The 24,584-nt window shown below is 42.7% G+C and overlaps 1 protein-coding gene across 1 annotated transcript in view; it reads right to left on the bottom strand.

Annotated features, from left to right (window-relative positions):
• NAA25 (N-alpha-acetyltransferase 25, NatB auxiliary subunit) overlaps positions 1–24,141 on the bottom strand; it is a 30,211-nt gene extending 6,070 nt beyond the window's left edge. The window contains exons 1-21 of the mRNA XM_083804195.1: positions 23,988–24,141; positions 20,918–21,003; positions 19,853–19,991; positions 18,266–18,384; positions 15,912–15,986; positions 15,019–15,126; positions 14,499–14,577; positions 13,948–14,059; positions 12,672–12,761; positions 12,141–12,310; positions 11,270–11,382; positions 9,299–9,506; positions 8,406–8,495; positions 7,460–7,640; positions 6,742–6,841; positions 2,301–2,452; positions 1,885–2,010; positions 1,352–1,595; positions 1,006–1,129; positions 575–640; positions 15–112 (exon numbers count right to left, since the gene is read on the bottom strand). Coding sequence (XP_083660321.1) covers positions 15–112; positions 575–640; positions 1,006–1,129; positions 1,352–1,595; positions 1,885–2,010; positions 2,301–2,452; positions 6,742–6,841; positions 7,460–7,640; positions 8,406–8,495; positions 9,299–9,506; positions 11,270–11,382; positions 12,141–12,310; positions 12,672–12,761; positions 13,948–14,059; positions 14,499–14,577; positions 15,019–15,126; positions 15,912–15,986; positions 18,266–18,384; positions 19,853–19,991; positions 20,918–21,003; positions 23,988–24,045 — 2,538 coding nt within the window. The 5' untranslated portion in view covers positions 24,046–24,141. The remainder of the gene's footprint in view (positions 1–14; positions 113–574; positions 641–1,005; positions 1,130–1,351; positions 1,596–1,884; positions 2,011–2,300; positions 2,453–6,741; positions 6,842–7,459; positions 7,641–8,405; positions 8,496–9,298; positions 9,507–11,269; positions 11,383–12,140; positions 12,311–12,671; positions 12,762–13,947; positions 14,060–14,498; positions 14,578–15,018; positions 15,127–15,911; positions 15,987–18,265; positions 18,385–19,852; positions 19,992–20,917; positions 21,004–23,987) is intronic.
• Positions 24,142–24,584: the final 443 nt, after the last annotated feature.

Genomic DNA, 24,584 nt, shown 5'->3' with positions numbered 1-24,584 from the left:
AAAGAAAATTATACCTCAACAAAGAAGACTAAGTTTTCTAACAGGTTTGGCTGAGTTTTCAAGGTGCCATCTCTGACTTCAATCAAGTCACCTTTACATTTATTGAACAAGTCTGAAAAGAAAAAAGAGAAGCCTTATTCAGGACATGCAGATCAACTTAAATACTCATTTTCTGTGCAGCACGCATCTCAGTGTAGTTATCAGTCCTCTGATAGCTTTGCACGGATAGTGATAAATTTGGCCAAAGCCTCTCAGGAAGGTCTAGATGTAAAGCTTCCTCTAAACTGTATTTCATTACAAATGGTATCTCCACACCACGCTTGGACCAAGTACCAGGGAGACAACAGTTGCTACGACTAAGCTGTAAGGTAATGAAGTGACAGAGCGTAATGACATCTCTGGCATGCAACAACTTCACGATCAAACAAGCCACGGGGATGCTCAGCCTTGCTTTCAAGCACATTTCAAGAGGGTCTGCAGATGCATTAACGCATTTTTACATATTTGCAGCACACTCAGGACCTTTTAACATGAAGCAGTATCTACCACTACTTATTCTTGGGTTACTACTTACCTGTTAGTCGTTCTATTAAAGATTTGAAACTATTCCCTATCCTCTCCTGGATTTCTGCTGAATCTTCTGAAAGAAAATAAAAACAAATAAGTGAATAAAAGTAGTTCTAAACTACAAGTTCTGTATTTTCTGCTTTCAGAAAACCAAGAGGCATTTAAATGTAATTTAGTGTTAGCAGTGAAAAGCCAATGCAACTGCTTTCAAAGAATATCTTATATCAACATACACTGTACAAAAATGAAGAGTCCGATAAAACATTAAATTAAGGTGTCATCTCCAAGGTAAGTGTCATTCAAAAATTAACACGCAAGTAACAGTTTGGGTCCACATGATCCAATGCCTAGCAGTTTTCAAACCAAGCGGAGACATATCACACCCTCCCACCACACATCGTGACAATCTGGTTACACCCCTGCCCCTCAAACACTTACCTAAGCCATTGGTATCTAGTTCATAAATATCACTAACAAGATAAAACAAGCTAGTCTGGCATTGACAGCTGCCATTACTGAAGAAGCCAGCCATTCGGGTAGGAGGAGGGCCAAGGACAGGATACTAGGCAAGAAGCAAAGAAAAAGATAAAGGTGTTGCAGCTTTTCCTTATCCAGAACACAGTGTTTGCCTCTGGCACATCTCTCAGTCAGATTCATACACTACAAACTCAGGGTCAGTTAAGTGCATTCTGCAGCCTGCTGGACGTTACCAGATGCATTCAGTTTCTCTGCTTGCATTCACGTTCATTTAATATTTGAGGATAGCTTTTTCCTTAATGGGTACCTGAATTTTTTGTTCTAGAAACTTCTTCCCTGAATCCACTGCCGCTTCCAGCTGCTGAAGCAGAGATCGAATTGTATCAATCTTGGATGAGACGCCGTTCTCTGCAGTCTTTTCAGAGTTCTTTGGTTGAATAGTGTGACTAAGAGTTGGGAGTCCGCTTACTAGCCTTAAAGTTAAAGACCGGATTCGCAACCACATGGTTTCTTCTTCCAGTGAGAGTTTCCTATGTTCTTCAGAAATGTCCCTAGAGAAAGGCACCAAACGTTTTCAGGAAAATGCAAAGTTTGCACTCAGGTACAAAAGCCTATCCCAAAGTTACTGAATAATGCATTAAGAGGAAGAAGTGGTCAGAAATTCAGAAAATTGTATTAATATGTAAAAAGGCAGCACTGCTAGAAGTGATGAATGAATGTTAAGTTTGCAGTTAGCCAGCCTAGAGAACATTTAAGTACGGGTGTTGCCCTGAAAGGACCTCTTTCACCATATGCTGTAGGAAAAGGTGCAAGACTGCAGCTGAGAGTATTTCTACTCACCTGTCTTTTGGATCCCAGTTAAACAAGACTGTCAGGTCTCTGTTGTCACGCAAATCTTTCCACGGAATGTCATCCTCTTCTGGACTCAGGCTCATGGACTTTATACTTTCTTCTAAACTGGTTGATCTGGTAAGGGCAAGTAACACGAAATCAAACATCTGATCACCGGAAACAAAAATAACAGCTAGCAGACCGCATTCTCTCCACTGAGAGAATCTCAACTCTTCAGATGTCAGCAATGTTACACACCGTACAGAAAAGGATGCTCAAGGAGACAGCAACTAAGAGCAGCTTTCACTTTCTGCCAAAGAGCCGCAAGCACAACTTACTACAGTCTCATCTGGCCAACGTTTACTTATGCATCAATCTTCATTTTTCCCTGTGCAAGGTATTACACTCACTGCTGCTGTACTTACATATTTGCTTCAAGTAAGAGGTCTAACAACATCCGTTCTGTGCGAACTTGCGCAAAGTGAAGGGAGGAATTCAGCCGGTTTCTAAATGCAATGAACTCCGGGATCTTCTCAAACGCGCCGTACTTGTAGGCTTGAATGATGTATTCTGAGGTCTACAAGAAAACACACACCAGCTCTGTATTAGTTACTTCTATAAATTCAAGACAAGAGTTTAACAAGGTCACTGCCAAGAAATTGCATTTCTGTGGCTTTCATTAACCCCGAGGTACAGAATCTGGAGATATTCAGACCCTGGGAGAAGCCTGTAGTTTTGCTGCTTTAATTTAATAATGCTCAGCCACTCCACTAGGTAGTCTTATTTGGTAACCAGACCAACACTGAACAAGATCAGGTTCCTGTAGCCACAAACTGAAAGATACTTATAGATGGGGAAGGATGATTTTAGAAGGCTCTTTTATTTTTTATTTTTTAAAGAAAGATGCATTTTTCAAATCATTTTTTCATTTTAAGAAGTACTTTCAGACAAAGTAAATACATCCCAGATTTCCTGGAATTGACTTGGATGTGCATCACACATTACCACAACACAGATTAAAAAAATTACTCACACATTTTTTTGTTTCTTTTTTTTATTAGATTTTTAATACAATATCACAAAATAACATCACGAAGCACATACATATTACAATACAGTCTAAGCACCAAAGGAAACTATCAGGGTCCGTAAGATAGATTGCTTCCCTTCTGATGAAATGCAGCTATACAAGGCACGCAACTAATATTTCACATACGTCCAAGCAATCTCCAGAAGGAGATTTATGTGATGAAGGAGCCCCAAACAAGCACCATATTTCAACAAAAATTTCTAACCGCATAGACAGAGTGAACAATTTATGCTCCCAGTCAAGACAGATGGCTGTCTTTTTAAATCAGAATTACTCCACAGGTGAGGAATTCTGGCAAATCAAATATTTTCTTACGAATATGACTATGGAATGCACCGAAGATGAGAGGCACCAAAAAGACCCCTGGATAGTGGAAATCTGTACTGTACTAGCAGACTCAACCTGTCGGAAAGGCTCACAGACTAGAAGCCAGCACTCACAAATAAAAACCACCTTTTTTTTTTCCTCCCTCCAAAATACAAGATGTCCTCTAGGTAGCTCTGTCTTTTTCCTAAGCAATTTGGTTACTTGTACTGTATGAAAAAAATATGCCAAATATTCAGCAACATACCCTCTGATATACAGCCTTGCAGAGTTCATTGTCAGGCTACGGGATTGCGCTATGGTAGCTAATTCAACTGCATCGACGTGGTTTTTAAATCCCCATAGGACACGTTGGTGCTCTGTTTGCCTGCAGTATCTGGAGAAATTAAAGACGGACGGACACAAGAAAATTAGAGAGATTACTTGTGATTCTGCATATTTAAAGGAGGACTATCTTGAGAAGGATGAAATTGCCTTTTTAGCATCGGCCAAATATAGCAATACCGTCTTCTCTCTCCTCCCTGTCCTTGGCATCCTCTCCCAGAGCAGGAATATTATGTCAGGATTGCACAGCAGCTTAGATGGCTGCTACTTATGGGACCCACTCTTAAACAGGATTCACTTCAGACTGTTAAGTTCACCAAGTCAGAAGGAAAACCTACTTATCCAAAGCAATCACTTTGAATCAGTAGCCATATTTTTTTTTATATCAGATTTGTTCACACCCCATCCTTCCTGTTCTAAGCAGAGCCCCATGCACAGAACACAAGGGACACGCTCTCTACCTTGTAGCAGACATTCCAGCTAGCATAAACACCCTAGAGAGGGGCAGGCAGCAGCCGAACTCAGGCAAGAAGGTAACCTTGAAAGGACAGTCCTCCGTTAACACTGCAGTTAGATACTGTTACGGGACCTGAATGGGAAGCTGATTATCAGGACCCTGAGCGTGAAGTGGCAACCCCAGCAGAACCCCTGGAGCACGGAAACTGGTGGCATATTCTGACCTTGTGATACCAGAGACACATCTTACGGTACAGACCCTGTTTTTTCCTCTCCGTTCTTGACACACCATCACCTTAGATGAGCAGTGCCCTGCACTGAGCATTCTCCTTCTCCACAATTTGTACCTTATGTTTGTTTTTAGACACTTGCTATTTGCAAACAAACATGGCTTTTGATGAGTTTCCCACCAAAAAGATGATTCTGAATTCTGGAATCGTCCAGAACACGACAGATTTGGCTCCTCAAGAACAACAACGGCTCACAGTCCTCCGGTTGCAATACTGTCTCCAAGAAGAGACACGACACGAGTGGATTCCAGAGACGCATCCCTGTTGTGTAGCATGAAGCATTACATGATGCTTATTGCGTCATTTTCCCTGCTCTTGCAATTTCAGCCTTTTAAGGTGTGGTAGCGAGGCAGGTCGAACAATTCAGGCACCGCTTTTTCAGCATTTCTCAGTTGTTTGTTGAGTAGTATTTTCCTGGTGACAGCACTTGGCACGTGGCTCGGTGGGTCTCTCAGCGTACGTATGCTGAGCTGCTGGAGTCAGCCAGCTTGTGCTCCGCTAGCATCTTCAGCATTCATGCCGAAAAGAATAACCTTCTTCTACTTCAGTCAGAGGGTTTTCCCCGGAGAGATGATTTCTTGCTGCTTTACAACACTGCGTTCCCAAGCAGACAAATCACATCTGGTAGTTTTTTCAGTTCACTTTTTTTTCACCTGGCACACTGCAGTGAAACATTTTATTTGGACAGTTGGTTCCAGGTACGCTTTTCGTTAAAAAGTCACTCGGTGGATGTTAAATGAGACTGAACAAGTCACTCCTCGTTAAAAAAAAAAAGCTGCCAGTACCAACAACAGACATTTAGGAGAAAGCTGGTTGGATCCAGAGCTTCACTCCAGCACAACACATCGCACCCAGGAACCCCGAGAATCTTAGCAAGTAGAATCAGTGCTTAAACAATCAGCAAGTGAGGGAAGCAGACGAGAGCAAGCTCCAACCTCATGATCCATGTGCGTCCCCTTCCCTACAGTGAAATTTGTGTCAGACAGGTCACAGTAACTCAGCAGCTACCTTTCAGGCACCGGTAAATGGCAACTGGTAGTTTGTACCTAGGAATAACCCGGGCTGCAGCAGCACAAGGATACTGTTCTGAGGGATTACTGCCTAAGCATCTTTAGGCATCTTTACTATTCAGTACAGACAGCTCCTGTATGTTATCTACTGCTGGGATGGTGCAAAAGCAAGTTGTACGACCAGTGGCTAAGCTGCCTGCAAAGGCTCTGTAGCTGGAAGAGTTACAATTAGATCACACCTTTGTTTCTTACAACATAAACTGAATATTTTCTTCACCTACCTCTCACAGAGGATCAGACTGTATAACATAAATACAGGGACATATTCCCACTCCTCAGAACGGGACTGCCTTGCAAGGTTTAGGGAGGTGGACTAGCATTGTGCATGTAGTTCCCTACCGCTGTTCTGGACTACAGCTGGTTCTATTTGCCTGATGCATTTCCATTGAGATTTCAGAAATGAGTTATTCCATTGTTCCCCTACCCAGCCCGTTTTTCATAATTCCATGGGAATGCTGAAACAGAATTGATTTTTCTTGTCAGTGTAGCTCACAGTGTTCTTTTCAAGCAAGACTAATGACAAGCACAGCTACTAAGCAGCAAGCTACGAGTATGACAGATGCTTCGCTCATGGCACGCATCTTAGGAAGCACCTGATCTCCTGGAGGAATTCAGCTACTCTCCTCCCTTGTCTCCTCCATTCCAGTACCAAGGTTCTCATTCAAGACCACTTTCTTTTAATCCACACCACTTTCTGGGGGCAAATTGAACAAAGCAGGTCACTCCCGTTAGTACAAGACCAGGCTTTGCAATTTGATCCTACCACTTGAAAATAATGCAGTTAGTTGTCGGTTCAAAAGTCAGTTTTTCTCCTCTGAAATTCTCCCACTTCGTTCTTTGCACTTTTACTACGTTTTATGACGGTGTGCGTTGCCCACACCGCTGCGTGCCCAGGACAGTCATCCCTAAGACATTCTGCTTCAGTGAGTGCGATACAAAGGACTCGCACGTATGCCATCAACGTCCTGACCCACCATCCCCGAGGCTGCTGTACGACTTTCCAAAGTCCTGCTGTCATAGGACTTCTGGCACTTATTTACCACATTACATTTCACTTACTTTCTTAAATCACAATCCATTCATTTAGAAGTAATCATGCCTTTTTTTTTTGAGAAGCGTTCAAAAAAAACTCCAAAAAACTCCATCAAACAGTAAATTACAAATTCTTGCAAAAACACGAAGTTGCATGAACTATTCCTGTGTTACTACTCACTACAGTTCTGTAAGCCCTTACATAGGACACAGGCTTCTGTTAAGGCATTCTCAACATAACCGCTCTGTTACAAGGATGCAGAAGTTTCATTCAACTTACATCTTTCTGGTTGGAGTGGAAAAACCTGAGTGCAAAATTGCAGGATTGGGATGCAGCAGCGTAATGGCCCAGCGACTCTGCATAGCGTGTCAGAAGATAGCTGCAACACAACACAACGCAAGTCAAACATCAGCACACGTGCTGGGGAATCCTTAATTTCAAATCCAGCTCTCAGAGACCTGCAGCCTACTTCAGCTTTATTGAAGACTCCGGAGACTTAACAGGGGAGCATTCACAACATTCGTGTTAGGATTTAAGCTTTTAACAGTAAAGAAAGGAATTTATTTTTTCCTAACACAAACAAAAAAGACTTCCTCCATCCAGCTTAAGTGAGCACGAACTTTACTTATTTAGACACTAACCAAGGCAAGGACATTTGGTGTGTTTGCTTTAACTAGCACTCCCACACTTTGCTGAGCAATGACACAAGCAGGAACACCTAGCTACAACTGACATCAAGATATACACATTTCACAAGTTTCAGACAGTTTAGTTAATATTCTCAAGATCCAGAACTGACCAAAATCACCCAGGAAAGATACTCCACTAGAGGCGGACCACACCGTAGCAGATGTGTCTCACATAATTCCAGAATATTTTACAGAACACTGTGAAAATCTGACAATCTGCTAACTTTCAGCAGCATAGACAACGGAAGATCTCAGGACTTGTTAGTGGAAATGACCACCACCAATTATTCTCAGTATATACTACCCACCCGATGGTGTCGTGCTGTATGTGTTTTGCATCAAGGCTGGAGTAGAGCTCCGCAACAGGTTCAAATGCACCAAGCCTGCAGTAGATTCGAATTAGCAGCAATTTAAACTGAGCATTAGAAGGACTATGAGATAACCCTTCTTCTAAGAAAGTGAGGCACTGCCACACAGCTGTTTCTTCACCTGGTGACAAAGATAAAACACATGCAGGTATGATCAGGGAGGAACACTTAACGCTGACAGCACAATTCACCTTGGCATCAAAGCTTCTTTCCTTATTTTACACTTCTCTCAGCATTTAAACATGGGGATGACATTCATCTGTCATGTTGCTGCCCTTAAAACGTAGCACCCACCCCAGCATCATAGCTGTTCTCTGAAAGAAAGGTGAAGTAACTCTGCACAGGGAATAGCCAGCTCAAATCTGCAGAGCACAACCCTCACACGCTGGGGACAGACTCTGGAATTAACGGGCAGAGCAGATGTGGCATCTAGGAATACTGAAGACAGAGCAGCACATCCCAGCAAACGTTTAGAAGCCAGGGATCCAGAAGACAAAGTATGTCAGGGAGGGAAAGAAATACTCTCAAAACATCTCCGGTATCAGAAGGGAGTTGTCAGCATAACTCGTGCAAAGGGACAGAAAAAAAACAGTATCTACGTGGGAAACTCAGAACAAACTCCTGGGGACAGCACTGAGCTGCAGGAGTCAGCAGCAAAGCTCTGCCAGGACCTACACAAATTAATCAAAAAAATTCCTTTAGAGGTCAGTGATATTAAGCTCAAATGCCAGCTGAACAAAGAAGCTCCTGAAATACCCCAGAGTGAAAAACAAAATACAGAAAGCTACGGGACTAACAAGGCACGCCAGGTACACGCCGGCCACAGGGACCCAAGTCTCCCTACCACAACCGCCCCAGGTAGCATTAAGCAATTTTACAAACATACCTTCCTCTAGCCACAGATCAAGCAGCAGGTGAACTGCAAGCAGACAGTAATAATCTGAAAACTGCAACTCAGTTTTCAAACATGTTTTCCCTAAAAAGAAAAACAAAAGTCACCCTGAGTTGCATAGTTAAAATATTTGTCACTACAGTGCTGTCAGCTGTTTCTCACGTTGCCAGCATTATCAAGTGACACAGCCATCTGGCAGATGATAACCACTGCTTAATTTCTAAAGAAAACTCCAGATTTTATAACTGAAACAGCTGTACACATGCTATATCTCTTCATACATTTTTTCCAATTCATTCTGCTTGAAATGCGAAAGCAGCACATTTTTTTGTCTCCCATTGTAGCTCTTTTGTTCTTGGATTCAAACTCCAGATAGAAGCACTGAAAGAAAACAGCTCTTCAAACAAACTCTGTTATTTTTTCTGGTAATGATGAAATTTCTGCTCATGACTTTGAAAAATAATTCTGGCCACCTCATATGTTGACACTTGATGGAACAAGAAAGGACTTTGACAACTGCAAGATTTAAAAATAAATATTAACGCCTATATTTTTGTCCTACATACACCAGTGATAAAACCTGGCTTTGCTTAAAGGCACACGCAACTTTGCGAGCATACAAATGGACCATCTGAGCTACACAGGAATGCCTCATTTACTTTACAATTGAAAAGAAAGAAAATTAAAAGGAAATATATTTATTCAAGTACACCAAGGTTGTAGCCAGAAAGGAGGGAACACAGTATTATCTAGCTGCACGACGGCTGCTATACACCAGCGATACAGGCCAGAGCTTGTGTTGTTCTGTTCCCCTGGAAAAACTGAATTTTTACTCACAAAGAGTTGCGAGCGAACTGCAACCACTAGTTTCAAGATTTTTTCCTCACCGAACTCCAATCCATGGCGGTATCTTAACATCAACTCCCGGACCGCAGTCAGCTTTTCCTTCTTATCCATGGCGTGATAGATCCCGAGCAACCTGGTGAGCTGCACCACACACAAGTGCTGCTGGAGGGCTTTGATATCAGCTGGCAGCGCGACTTCGCTCTCTGCTGTCACTGACAGGGGGATTACTTCCAGCAGTTGACTGATGAACTGAAAGAGAAACACAGTTGTTAAATTCTGCAGGGTCTCTGGGACTGCATGAACAGAAGACGACATTTCCTCCCTCGAACCAAGAAAAGAAATGAGGTGGAAGTGTGGGTATAAACCCTGACATCACACTGACGTCAGTGGTTTTCTGGGGGCCTGCGTGGAGGAGGTGACGAGCACCTTAGGGTTTTGCTTAACAGCCTAGTGAGCTTCATCAAGCAGAGGGGGAAAAAAAAACTCAGGAAAGTTTCCAATACATTGACACACAGGGATCTCAAGCACTTGTTAACGCTCACACTAATAACCTACGCAATTAAAAGAATTAGTTACCAAAAGGCTTTACAGCATGCTTACAGGAAATGGTGGTTGTGCACTAGCTATATTTTCTCTCAACTCTGAAGCAATGCAGTGCGCCCAGTGAAGTCATCATCTTTGATTAATGACTTTTTCAAATTAAGTTGTAAGAAAAGCAGCCTCTTGTTTACAACTTTATTTAATGGGAGACAGCAGACTTCTCACAACAACGAGAAGTGAGCAGTTTTTTTTTTCCTTGCTTTAAAATTCAGTCGTGTTTACAGACTTAAAAATGAGTTAAAGCCAATGAATTCAGCCTTACTACATTTGGTCTTGAAACACAAGAACTGCAAATACATGCTCTGGGGAAAACAAAAATAAAGCAAAACATTCATGACATCTAGGTAGAAGCAACAGATGGCCATGCACAAAAATTCTAGTTTTCCCATAGATTTTGATGAAGATTTTGTTGAAAATATTTTCAGTTTGAGATTTTACTGAGGTGGGCAAGGGCAAGCAAATCACTACATTGCATACTTCAGTTTATGCCTCCAAAAATTCAAGATTGATATTATGGCAATTATTTTTGGAGTACCTGCATATTGGCCCAGCAAGATCACCACATCCTCAGCTACTGAACTGTAACTTTGTTAAGAACTCTTAAAAAAAACAAATAACACTCGTTCAATGCTTTCAGACTCACAGGTTACCTTGCAATGGTACCCCCACTTCTGGAACTGTGAATTAATTATACTACTGACCGCATCTGTTGCCAGTGGGGTAAGGACACACCTTCTGACTTAAAATATCAGCAGAAACACATAGAGGCCAAGGCCATCTTTCTCCTTATTAGTAAGGCTGTACGAAGAGCTTACATTACCAGTCAAAAAAATATTTTAATAAGCTATGAAAACCAACAACACTCCCTGCACTTTGTTTACAAACATTTTATCAACAGCTGTCTAGCCTTAGCCAGTACTACTTTTTATACAATAGCTTAGAGAAACAATGGGAAGAGTGACGGGATTCCCAGCTGCTGAAGTCATTAAACGAGCTGCTCATGACCCTGCACAAACGGGCTTTTCAATTAAAGGGAGCTCGTTTCAGAAAGATTCTGGGTAAGTTGCAATAGGTCCCTTGGTCTCCCCTTGATCAGCATCAGTGTGCCAATTCTTCAGCACCGCAGCAGAGCCAAGCAAGACACCTAAGTAGCACCCTACCTGCATCGATAAGAAGGTGGATCTTTCCAATTCAATATACAACTTTAATAGGAAAAGCATGGCATTGGTAGGAAGGGAAAGGAGAAGGATGCTCTGTGTAACAGCAAATACATCTCTCCTATTCGCTATTCCAAACAGACCCAAATTCAGCTTTTCTCTATCTCTTAATATGACCCAGAGGTGTCTCAAGAGAAAGGTGCAAGAGGGCAAACAAGTGCTGCAGTTCCTGCCACCATCTTAGTCTTTACTTACTTTCGTGTATTGGCTGGATGGGAGGAGATCCACAAATACTTTGAGATCAGTAAAACAGCAGGGTTTGTCCCCGAATTTTTTGAAGTATTGGAACATTAGTTCTTCCGGATCACCTAGGAAAAAGGCCAGTTCATCTTTTTAACATGCTCCATTAAAAGCTGAACCTATGAAATCACTGTGAGAAACCTTTAACTCATTTTTTTCTTTGAGATCACAAACAGTTACAGAACAAATAGCTGCACTACTGTGGATTTTAACCAGAGGCTCAACGTCTTTGATAACCAAGGAGAGAGAGACAAAATCCTAAGAGTTTCATTCAAGCTACTTTGGCCGATAAGAGCTCAGCATAACGGACATGCATACAGTGTCTCTGCTTATCTCGTTAGTTATTTTTGGATGGAAATGCAGAAGGAACCAGTAAGCACAGATGTTGCTGTAATCATACTCTCTCCTTCACCGACTCCTTAACTGCAGTTTTTAAATGCAAGTTGTTAAGAAAACAAATCCTGGTATTATCGGGAAAAAAAAAAAGAAAGAACACCCAGAGATTATTACAGCTAAACAGCATGACTTTCTACAAAAGCAGTGCATCAGGAATGCACTTTTCATCAAAACGTAATGGATCTTATGCTCTTAAAATCCAATAGGTCCTTTTAAACGTTTCCCTGATTGCTTTTACAAGCCTGGAGTAGTCTGAACTACCTTCCTTTCTTCAAGCCTTGTCTTCTAATGCTTTCAAAATTCTTTACATACTGAAAGCAGCACAGAGATTTTAATACCACGTTGCTGAATTAAATTCACACTGAATACAAAGAGCTTGTTTTGAGTTCTCCCCCAAAGATTAATTTATCATCCAGTTAGTGGCTCTTACCTAGTTTATATTCATCATTACAACCTCTGCAACGCAAACGTCTAATCAGCTCCAGTTTAGCTAAATATGGTCCCCGAAGTGGCCGAGCGCTCTTGGATTCTTCTGTTATCCTCTCTTCTATAAATTTCACAGCTTGCTCTATAGAATAGTGTACCTCTCCTTCCAAAGACCTGCGCAATTACAGAAACAAAAGATTCCTTGATTTTTTTTCCCCATTCCTAGGGCACTGAAAACACGTGCTCAGCATATTCCCAGAACACTCTTAAGGAAATCTGGCATGATGGATTCTCTAATTCAATCACCGTGAAAAATACGAACTGGAAGAGCTCTACAGCATACAAACCACTTTATACAGCTGTTTCCAACAGACTATTGCCAGCCTCCAAAATAAAACAGGGAGAAGACATCATTTGGAGCCTGACACCAGGAAGTCACCCAAAGACAGGGACAACACTATACTCAGTACATGAAGGCAAGAAGTCCTCTGTATCACAAAGGAAAAACAAATCCACTGCAGAACTGTTAACTTACTGTTCTTCTTCCAGCGGAGGTGCCCAGGATTCATCTATGAGTTGAAACACTGAATCAAAGTAAGTTATATAGAACTGCCAATCATCTGAGCTGAAACAAAAAGCACGCACAGAACAAAAAGTTTAGGGAACTGCCAAAACAGTAATTCACTTCTAAAACTGCATTCCTTGCAAAAACTGAATTTAAGGAATAGCATACTTGTATTACAGAACACACAAGTGTACCAAGAATCATTTCTCCTTTAAAAGGTCTCACATCTGAGAAGAATGCCATTATTCGGAGTTTCTTAAAATGTATTAAAGGAGACAATTTCCATAAAGAATTGAGACAAGTTACAAATTCTCAGCTTAATATTTACATTCCAACCAGAGGACTCAACTCATGAATATCTCCACAAAATGCTAAACCATAAGTTTCACCTCCCTGTGTTCAGAACAATTCCAGAGTACAGAACAGGAGATGTCACGTACAAAGAGGTAAAGCTGCAAATAAAATGTCCTTATACTAACTAATTCTACTCATTGTCAGTGTGGCGAGATGGTTTCTCCCCTTACTACTTTCAAGTGTCTAAAAAACAGACTCTTATTTTCCTCCAGTTCTGCCTTCTGCAAGTATATCTATCAAACATTAGTACCAAGAACAACTTCTCTGGAATAAACATTTTGCCGTCTCTTTGGACAGTGGATACAGGACCTTCTAATCTTCAAGACTCTGTATTTAACTTGTAGTTAAGCTTAGGACGTAGCTAAATACAAAGACCAAACGACAAATCTCTCCTGACAGTTCCAAGAGACAGATTTGGTCTATTAGCATGCTCTCTTCTGATGCATCTGTTCAAAGCATTGCATGCATTTCCCAAGATAAAGTGTGGCCAAAGTGAGAGAAACGAAGTACCAGAAAATTAGACACAAATGCAGTTGTTCTCCTCTCCCACCATAAAAAAAAAGAGCTGGACAGCCAGCACAGCCTTCAGAAATAAGAAGGGAAAACACAAGTTTATTGCATGAACACGTCGCTGAACTCAGCCTTCAGTCAAAGAGAAGCAACTACGCTACCGACACAGACTCCCCCTGCGACCTTCACCACTGTCCTTTAGCATTCTCTTTTGTTGCCTTCTTCCTCAGGCTTTGGAGTGTAAATGTTTGGAAATGCTTTGAGAACCTGATATTCTTCTGCTTTAACAACCATTTATAAGAACCACTAAACAACGCAATTCAGAGCCAGCCGGGATTTTTCCTTCAGCTCTCTCAGTAGGATTGCAAAATCATCATCTCACTTTTTCAGCAGCAGCCTTCTCGACAGCGCGTTGCACTCTGGCCACCTACACAGCTTCTTGTACATTGCCATACACTTGTTTTCGCGGCTTTGGAGCTCACTTGTTAACTTCTCTAAATTAAAAACAGAAGGGCAAATTTAATTAATCAATGCATTTCCTTCTCTACGTTCTGAATAAAGCATCTTCTTACAGCCAAGGACACAAAGCAGTAATGCAACAGAATAAAGGCCCTCAGAGTAAGGCCAAGTTTCCTATGGGAATCTTCACATCCCAATTCCTTAAAACTTCAAAAGCATTTTAATCACCAGAAAGAAAGAGTCCATAAAAACGTAGTATAAAATTCATCACTGAATGTAACACTTAGGTACCATAAGCAGTTTGGTAAAAGCAAACTGCACAAGATCACCTCCAGAGTTTGCTTCAATGTTTGAAACTGATGCTGAGAGTCAGGCTTGCTTACAGCTTTTTTGTAGCCAGCGGACAAACCCGAAGCAAAAGAGAACTACTGTTCCACCACACAACTGTGATAATTAATTGACAGAAAAAGTTACCTCCTAGTTTTCCTCTCACAACATCTAAGGCTTCCTGATACTTCTCCAAACGTTCCAGAATCATGTAGTAAAGTTCGACCTTAAAAGAAAGCTCAGGATGCAATGAAATTTGCCAGTAAAACAAATACAGGTATGCCAAGAAATAAAGTGACTCTTGTTACTGTCATTAGGAGATAGCAAGGACTGCAAAGCTATCTTTAGCATCCCAGAGGGTGGAGCACTCAGGAATTTAGGTCTTTTTTCCATTCTCAGTCCTAAAGTTTCTCTTGGGGCCTCCCAGGGAGCAAAAACAAGTACTTCATCTGTCAAATTAAATGCCAAAAAAATTCCTTGGCCACACTCTTACGCATCTCTCCCAGCCCTCTGCTCTGTTTTCCTTCTGTCCCACCACATTCACATTACTTCCAGAACACTACTGATTATCATCTCAGAGAATTGTTAAAATAATCAGCTTCCTTTAACGCTGCATTCCTTGTCTCAGTAACATTCAAGTCAAGCTGAAAATATCTGCAAGCCTTACTTCAGCCTCAGCTTCGATCTTATCTTCTTTCACCATTTTTTCCACCATTCTTTCAGCTAGTGGCAAAAACATCGTCTTTGAGAGGTTTTCATCCTGCGCTGAAATAGACTAAAGAGAGGAAGAATTACTGTAACAGTTCCAACTGCCCCACTAGAAGAGGAAAGAAGGTAAATCAGATGCTTTAACCCCATATCCCCAACCCACGCCTTCAGAACAACCACCTACAACGTGCAGAGAGCAACCCTGCTCTCTCTGCCTTAAACAAGCACCCTGAAACCCTCGCTCTCGATTACATTGTATAGAGAATCCAGACAAGCAAGATGCCCAGCAAATAACATGTAGCACGATCATGCTTCTATTTTCCATGGTATGGTATTTTAGAGAATGTAACTAACTCCTCTGTGCTTATTTTTTTTTTTTGCTTGCCCAGCACATTGTCAAGCACATTCAAGCAGCAGTCGACCAACCTAACAGCAGCACAGCTGAGCTGCTGTTCCTGCACGCTTTCTGCAGTCTGAAAGACGTGCTACGTCCAGAACTCCTAGAACCTTTATAGCCTAGTGACAGAGAAGAACAGTTCTGTCTACGGGGGTACAGATGCTATTCGTTACCTTCCTAACTTAAGAGACAGTAGGGTACCAGTCCAGATAAGAGAAGAACTCAAATTGTATAACCATGTTTATACAGACCCGTTAAGCTGCATTAAAAAACACTGCATTTGTTTTTGACCATTTCAGTAATGCGGTTTCAGGAGGGTTCCATCCTCCCAGCATCACACAGAAATGGTTAAAACAGACATTTTACTTAAAATATCTCTATATTTTCACTCAAAGTGTTTCTGTTTGCACTATACCTGCAGTGAAAGTCAAACTCATTTGCAACGCTGTACATACCTGCATGATCAGGCTCATCACGGACCAAAAATAGTAAGGATTTTTGGGTACAATCTTATAAAGTGCCATTCCAGCCTGAAAAATAGAAGATGGAATAATTAATCCTAAACCACATCTGTTTATGAACTCTCATGACAGACAACGCAAGTTAAGCAGCAATGACGGCAAGAAATAACTCAGAATTAGCAGCTAGAGCAGAGGATTTTTATTAACCCATAAGCCCTTCCAATACCTAACTTACTGCTGAGGAAGAAAGAAGGTGAAACCATTTCAAAGATCAAATACTTCGTGCAAGTCTGACAAGGAACAGCAGTGAGCATGTGCACGTCTGACTGCCTGAACAGATGACAGCTTTAATTAGAAATGGTAACTGCACCAGGAAGCCGAAGACTTATTCTTTAAGAGCAAGGGAGATGTTTCCAGCGTGGATTGTCACTAGCACGCTCGGTTAGTGCTAAAAGGCACGCTAAAAATCACACGCCTTCCTCAGGTAATCAACTGCCCTTCACTCATTTCAGACACACACACACACACACACCAAGATACCGGAGATACGAGGTGACCTGTACAGGCAGAGCAGCACTTACACGAAGGTCACGCTGAAAGCCTGGCTGCATCAAAGCAGAACTAAAGTATTCCAGATTTTCTAGCCTAGCATAGAAACAGTTGTTCTGGCGTTTCTCTCACAGATTTCCAGTGTCTGTATAGAATGACAGACAATGCTTTTTCCCCAACAAAATTAATTGTAAGAAATTATACATAATAGTATACTATTCCTTCCATAGGACTTCTCTGCTCATTTTCTGACTGTATTCTCAGTTTGCACTTCCCATTATTTTCAGCTGAAATACCCCACAACACAGGCAACTGAGGGTTATTTTCACTCTCCAATCAGTTAGCATCCCTGTGCTACATCCTTTACCACAGCTAAAGCAAGGCTCTGGTGATATTCAGTCTTACACAGCCTAGTGCTGATATACCAGTGATCTCAGGTTCCTAGGAAATTCTGAACCTTAAAATATAAGGAAAGGAAAGCGCATGTTCTGCTTGAAGCTAATAAAGCCTTTAAAATAGAATATACGGACAGGAATACCTACAATTAGTTTTTAATCAGAAAAAAATCACAGTATAATTTGCTCAGATTTTTGGAAACACTCCCCCCACCCCCCAAACACATTATTAGTATTAGGTTTGCTATAACCAACATATATAAAGTTCTTATTTGAGCTACTATAACTCAGGCTGATCAGTAAAAGAGTATTTAAAGCCTACACATAATAACAAACTGAAACAAGCAAAAAATTGAGACCAAAACTAACTCCATACAGGCATTTATCACAGCATCTCTGAAAATTTCTGGTTATGGATAAGCGGACTATCAGATATAATGTAGCTCCACTTGGAGAGGAGCTGGAATATGCTTTAAATTAACCTTGACTTTTTGGATATTCAGCTACACAATATATGTCAAGCAGGAAGAACCTTGGCAAATTTCACTTACATCAATAACTTTGTCCCTGTCTATAGCTTGATCTCAAGCAGCATTCTTAGAATGGAGAACACCACTACTGCTCAATATATCCTTTTAGGTATTTAAACCACTCTTGCACAAAAATTCAAGTCACCTTAACACAGTGGGAGCAACAGGAAGTTTAGGAGTCATTTACTTGGCTCTGTGCTTTTTTATACAGAAGAGTGAGCACACATGCTCTGAAAAGAATCTTCCATTTATAGGCATTCTCCAGGCACCTAATTCGGAAGGGCTGAAAACAAAGCTAACCAGTACGACAATGTTCTGCCAGCTGAGACGGTGTACTTAAAGAAAGCACTTTTAAGTTTCTCTTCACTGAGTTATGACCTATACAAGCCTACTTTTATGTAGGATTTCAGAGGCAAGAGCACGGGCAAGATAGTTCTTCCTACACAGGGTAGCAAATTAAGGAAGAAATCAAGTTTGAAAACATGGATCAGGCTATCTTGCTAGACCTTCTTGTACCTACTCCCTAACTCCTTCATAATACGCTGCCTCATAGGTAACTACCGTACTGTGCAACCCAAATTGACAAAAACCTCCCATCCCCAAATCGTCAGCATATCCTGTCAGTTCAGATATGCACGCGAAAGGCACAATTATCACACCTCTTGTGAGGAAAAGGAAGCGTTTGTCTTCATGTAATCTTTTCCCTAAGATAACGGCTTTCTCAGCCCTTCCGTAAAAACTAGCAGACTAACTCCTGCACCAGCTCAGCCTTAGCTTTCTGGATGATTACATGCAGCTTGAAGAGGCCTTACCAGTATGATAAAGACTTCAAGTGACACCTCAGAACAACCAGAACACAAATCGTTGATCGTACCTGTTGCATCTTCTTGTATTCTCCAACCCTGGCATAGGCCATGAAGAGATGAGAGTGATACTCTTCGCTGTTGGGGACCTTCTTCACAGCTGCCTCATACAGTTTAGTTACCAGCTCCGCTAAACCAAAACCACAGGTTTGAGTTGAGACACATTTGGGATTAAATTTAAAGCATGGCTACCTAAAATTAGCATCAGTGATACTCTGAAGAGTAATCTAATTATGCTCATCGACCACAGAAATTGTACTCTCTCCCGGAAGACCCCATGCACTACAAACAGGGGAAGTGCTCAAAGAAACAAAAATAGTTTAACAGCAACAACTGATCAGAAATACTTCTAAGTCTTGCCTTAAGCAAGTTTATCTATTTTGGACCATTAAACTGAATCAAGACTTCCAGTCCTGGCAGAACGATGCCTCCACGTGAATTATGTATCAAAACACAAAGCATTTTCAGAGCCTAATATCCAATTATTTACTCTTACCACAGGTTTGTCCATGTTAGTCATATCCTGTTCTTTCTCAATTGCCTGTTTTAATACCTTTAACAAGTGAAATACTTCACACCCTACTTCTTAACAATAGGCCTATCATGACACAATACTTACGATACTATGATATTTAAAACTTTAAGAAAAAAACAGAAGGATGAAAAACAATCACATCTCAGTGTAGTATTAAAAACCAAAATATAGTTTGTCTTTCACTGTTTTCACATGGTTTACATATCACTGACATACATATGTAAGATATCTAATTTCAATTTTCTCACACAACCAGAAGTGGAAGTACTTAACAACCACTTTTCCCTTTCTGAGCTATAAACCTCAAAGTTAAAGACCTGAGCTTAATGTTTAAGTGAGCTGCTTAGAATCACAGGAAGGCTTCTGACATTTTCTAGGTCTTCTCTATTTTGAAGTCACAGCACACAAAAATTTCGTAGTGTTTAAAACATAACACTTTAACTACACAGAAAGAAATAGAGTAGAAGGGCATAAGCAGTTGCTATACATCAAAAAATGGTTGCAGATTGATACAACACATCTATTTCTCCAAAAGTTGTTTCACCCCGTTGTTATTTGCTCCAGTGATTCAACAGTAAACATTGCTACCACCACCAAGACCCGCAAGAAGCTGCCAGAAACAACAACTGTTTACAGATGCAGATAAGCAGCATGTGAGCTCTGGCTTCTCTCAGAAGACATGCAGTTTTACTCAGTCATCCACAGTTTACTATTTTAAAATAACATACTGCTATGAGGATCTGCATTCAAAAAGATAACAGAGTCAAACGAGAGGCCAGGATTTCCCTTCTGTTACACAGCTTCTCAGGACCTGGACCCCTCAACTACAGCCTAACAGCATTAAGCACACTCCAAATCATAGCCCGCAGGATTTGTCATCTCTATGACACATAATGACAAAAAAATTATAACAGGCATCATTTACATCCCCTGAACCTCTTAATAATACGCCCATACTTGAACTCCGGATTTTGCACATTTCTCAAAAAACGGTGGGTCACATATACTTTAGAAAAATGTAAATAACTACGATTTTTAAAGAGAGGCAAAGGAAAAAGCTTACGTCTATGCATTTCCCGGTAAAGAATTGTTAGTGCTTGCAAGGAATTGTCATCTGTGGGCTCAAGTGCTGCTACTTCTTGTGCCAGAGCATACGCTTCATCCTGCTTGCCAGTTCTCTGCAAGCCAATTGCCTTTAGAACCTATTGATACAACACAGAGACAGCTGTTAAAAACACAGTTGGCAGTTACCAGTGAAAATCCTCTCATTCCTCATGAGGAGAGGGTTTGCCCAAGCACCTAATTACTTCTACAGAACTCAAGTTTTTATGGAGCTTCTAATCCATATGGCTGCGGAGGAAAATTTCCAAATGCAAGCTGCATCAAAGTGTGGCTTTGCATTTCTTAACACGCGTGCAGGCCACTAAGGCATCAGCTGCGACTCAGATTTTCCTACCTGCAGGCTGAAAACTGACCAGTCCTGCCAATTTTCATTTTTTTTTTTCTTCTAATAACTGCCCAGAGACAAGTGACAGAAATGAGATTCAGGTCAATGACACTCACTTCAGCTTGGGAAGCTTCGAAAATGTAGAAGTGGTATGAACTGCAGAGGAAAACCCACAGGGAAAAGAGAAAGGTAGAAAGATACTCAAACGTTCAGGAAAGCGAGGAACCAAACTCCTTTCCCTTCAGCAGGGGCACAAGGAGGGCAGCAACCGAGACAGAAGAGCGGATGCCTCAGAAACCTCCTTGCTAGGATTCACTAAGGAATACTCCTTCCAAGTGAAAGCTTTGCTGCAAACTACTGCAAAGAAGCACCTCAACCTCATGTCTAAAAGAGGCATTTTTAAGGCACAGCTCATCTGCCCTGGTTGCTTGCAGAGGCTCTGGCAGGGCTCTAGACAATCAGCACAGGCGTAGCCACACACACCAGTCATCAGGGGCACCTCCCTAGGAGGATCTGTATGATTTTTCAAACACAAAATTGAGAGAATTCTGTGTTCCTGAGGGTTCGGAACGCACTGTGGTCTCTAGAAGCTCACAGGCACGGCAAGAAAAGCCCAGCGAAACGCTCCAGGTCTCAAACCACACTCAGCAAACAAGCTCAGCGAACACCAATCCCGCTTACCTTGGCGCAGTGAAGATCCTTGTGTTTTTTGAGCAGCTTATCTGCTTGCTGGATTGCCATTTTATTATTGCCATTATCAAGATAATCTGCGTAAGAAGAACATACACAGAATTACAACAGACCACCGGACCGTTCGGGGAGTCTACCTCTAACTTTATCACACGGTACGTGCTGTCAGGCTGGCAGTGCAAAACCCATTTTCCTTGCACAATTACTACTAAGCCAAACATTCAGGAAACATGTCACTTTGCAGCCCGAGTATTCATCTCTAGTCATTCACACAAACAAGCTTTTGTAATTACTCCACGTAGCTCATTACACCAACAAAAGAGCTGTACAATAGAACGAGTTGTGCTGCAATAGCTCTTCACTAGCGAGGGAGCTTACGCTCTTTGCTTCAGTAAAAGTAGAAATTAATTCGGTGTGCCTTTGGGAGACTCTGAATGACTTCTAACACACAGCAAGTTAGGAATCACGCACTCACAGTCTATCAAAGTGCTGTGAGAAGACCTACTCGTCCACATGGCCTGTGTTTCAGCAGAACGAGCCTGTCCCCTAACAGAGGATCACCGTGCTTTAACCAGAGAAGTTTTAAAACCAAAAAAGTGGAGTGAGGACATCCCACTACCCAGTAACGCTTCAGCTGTAGAAAAGCTCTGCCTCAGGACCACTTCCTTCTTCTTTCAGCTTTGTATTATAAATTTCAGCTCCATCTACAACGTGTTATCATGTTTCAGACAATGACAAACCAGCAATTTTAGATTAGAACATGTACCCTCCGTGCTTCCCCTCCTTCCAAAATTCATGCGTACCAACCTAAACCTTCAGGAAAGCTGAGCTGCACCTGACATGCCAACAGGGACGGGTCTGCTCACGCTGTTCTGGCCTCTCCCCGACAGGTTATGAGCAGAGAGAATGCTAGACCATTGAAGTTACATCACACACCTTTTTTTCTTCGAGATCGTGGTTCTTATGAGAGAGCTCTCACTAAGTCAAGAGGCGGCCTTTAGTAATGCCTTGGTATATTGTACGAAACGTGCATCTACCCTAATGAGATTTACATATCCAGCAGCTTTAACATTTGCTTCCATAGCCAAGCGGTACAAATTTGAAGTAGAGCTAATTGGACTCCTGAGACCATCCAGACAAAACCTCAAATGAGGCAGCCTGCCTGCACTAACCAAGAGAAAATGTTGATGTATAAAATATACAGATGGTTTGAAACCCTAATGTTCTGCCTTCACACGGGTTAGTTGGCCATTTTAACTTACTGAAGCCTGTGCGTCACCTTTTAACATTAAAAGGTAAGCACAGACTTCTCAGTGAGAAAGTTTTAAAAACTCTGCAACAGAGCATCCTGGTGATCAATCCATACACAGGCAGAGATGTCTTGCTTTAAGGATCTGTGTTGCATGGCTCACTTACACACAGATTACCCACCAGTCTCCGTTGCCTGTCTTGGAGTTGTCTAACAACGAGCTGAACCGATAAGATCTCTGCTTTAGGTCTTCTGAAGTAAATCAAATAAACCACAAACCTCTCTAAACTGCAGCAGAATAAAAAGACTGTGTTTTGCTAACAACAAGTAACTTTGTTGGAAGCCAAAGGAGCTGGCAACTTCCAAAGAAATTCAAAGTAAAGGAAAATATTTAAGTCCACATTGGTTGCAGGTCTGTAGGTGGATACGTTCGATGGTTGCAAACGCAACACATGAACCTCCAGGTGAAGGCAGACAAATTAAGATGAAAGATAAACATACCTGTCAAGGAACCCCAAGCAATCAAGGCACAAGGCGCAACCTTAAAAGCGCTTTTTAAAGTAAAGAATCAGACTTTTAACCTCATGCCGTATATCTCCGGTTTACGACTTTTGTGAAATCACGTATGAATGATTCCAACCTGAATTCCAACCCTACGGTGCACTTAATGCTTTCCAGACCTAGGAGGAAGCACTTCTAAAGCTCCCTCAGTAAAACCCACGCTCTGTGAAGTCAATATAGTGAAATATATCTCAACATCGTCTGCTTTAATCTCAGTTAAATTTAACACGATTTTAAGAACATTTCAGACGTTGCCGTATTTATTAGCGTGCAATTCCTTGTGTAATCACAGAACGTACAAGAAAGTTAGGGAAAAAAACGTTAAATACACTGCACAACTGCAATCATAATCACGCAACAAACTTAAAAACAACAATTTTGTTTGACTAAAAGTGCAATCATACAGCCTTCCTTGATTTCACTGGGACCCAACACAGATGTGAATCTAAACTGAAAGGTTCTGACTGCGAGAGCAGTGCCGGGCAGCAAAGGACGGTCCCAAAGCACGCTCACCCCAAATCAAGCGCAGCTCTTCGCATTTTTATAGGGAGAGTTTTCTTCCGATACTGGGGGGGAAGAACATTTTCTGAAATCTCTATCCATTCTCGTATTTTTGAAGGAATGACACCGTAGCCTGGGGAATTGTTTTTTCTTTTCTTTCCCTGCATTTGCATAAACAGAAACTTGCCCACGATTCCTTAAGCAATCCCAACTGCCTGCAACAACCTCGGGAATATCCAGGGACGGCTTCGCACAAGAGGTTTCCTAACAATACCGTCTCCTTGCAGCTACCTCACCCCCGTCTTCAAATTCATTTTTGCAGTAATATAGATAGCCCCGTGCCGCTACACCCCAACGCACAACCTCAACGCATCTGCCCGGCTGCGTCTGAAGGAAGAATTAATTTCCAGCTGCCGAAGCAGCCCGATGCGCCAGGACGGAGCTCGGGCCCCGCTCACCGCCCGCTCTCCCCTCAGCGGGAGGCGAAAGGACCGGGGTCCCCCCCAACAAAGCGGTGAGACCCAGCCCTGCCCCGCAGCGAGCCGGGACCCCCGCTGCAACCCCCCGGGGGAGCCGCGACCCTCCCCGGCAGCCGCGGCCGTCCCCGGGCCGCGGGGCTCCGCCGAGCGGGGCGGCGGGGAAGGGAAGGGAAGAGAAGAGAAGGGGCTGCCCGGAGGCCCCGCCGGCTGCCCCGCGAGGCCTCCTCGCAAGGCCGGGAGCCGCCGGGGGAAGGGGCGGCGGGGGCCGTACCGTAGATGGGCCGCAGGCGCCGGTCGTTGGGGTCCTGCACATGGCCCCGCGCCGCCATGATGAGAGCGCAGAACCGCAGTGCGCAGCCGCCGCGCCGGGCCGGGGGCGGGGGGAAGGGGCCGGGCCGGGCCCCGAGGGCTGCCCGCGCGCAGCGCCGCCACACGGCGGCTCCTCGGGGGGGCTCCCGAGCCGCCGGGGGTGCCTCGGCCTTCCCTTCCCGTCCGTTCCCTTCCCTTCCCTGCCGCCAGCACGAGTGGGCAGAGGCAGGTGGCTCCCCCGGGACCGCCCTGGCGTGCCCCCTGTAGCCGCCCGCTCTCCGTTGCCTGTGGGTTTTTTTGCCCCTTGGTTTTTTTTTTTTTTTTTTCGGTCGCAAAATTGCCGTGCCCTTTGGTTTTGGGGCGTGTAGGTAGGGCTCGTGGAGGCTGCCCGGTGACCTGAGTGAAAATTCACCCGGACTGCGCCGAACCGCGAGCCTCTGTGGGAGCAGGGGGGGGTCAGGCTGGATTTTATTTAGTTCGTTTTGTTTAGTTCGTGTGCCCCGGCTGGTCCCGCTGCGCTCGGCAGCGCTTTTTGCACGCTTGCTGCGCGCCTCGTGGC

The sequence above is a fragment of the Anser anser genome (genome assembly GCF_964211835.1).
Source record: "Anser anser genome assembly, chromosome: 18".
Classification (NCBI taxonomy): domain Eukaryota; kingdom Metazoa; phylum Chordata; class Aves; order Anseriformes; family Anatidae; genus Anser; species Anser anser.
The sequence above is the reverse complement of the archived record's forward strand: the minus strand, read 5'-3'. Positions and strand labels throughout refer to the sequence as shown.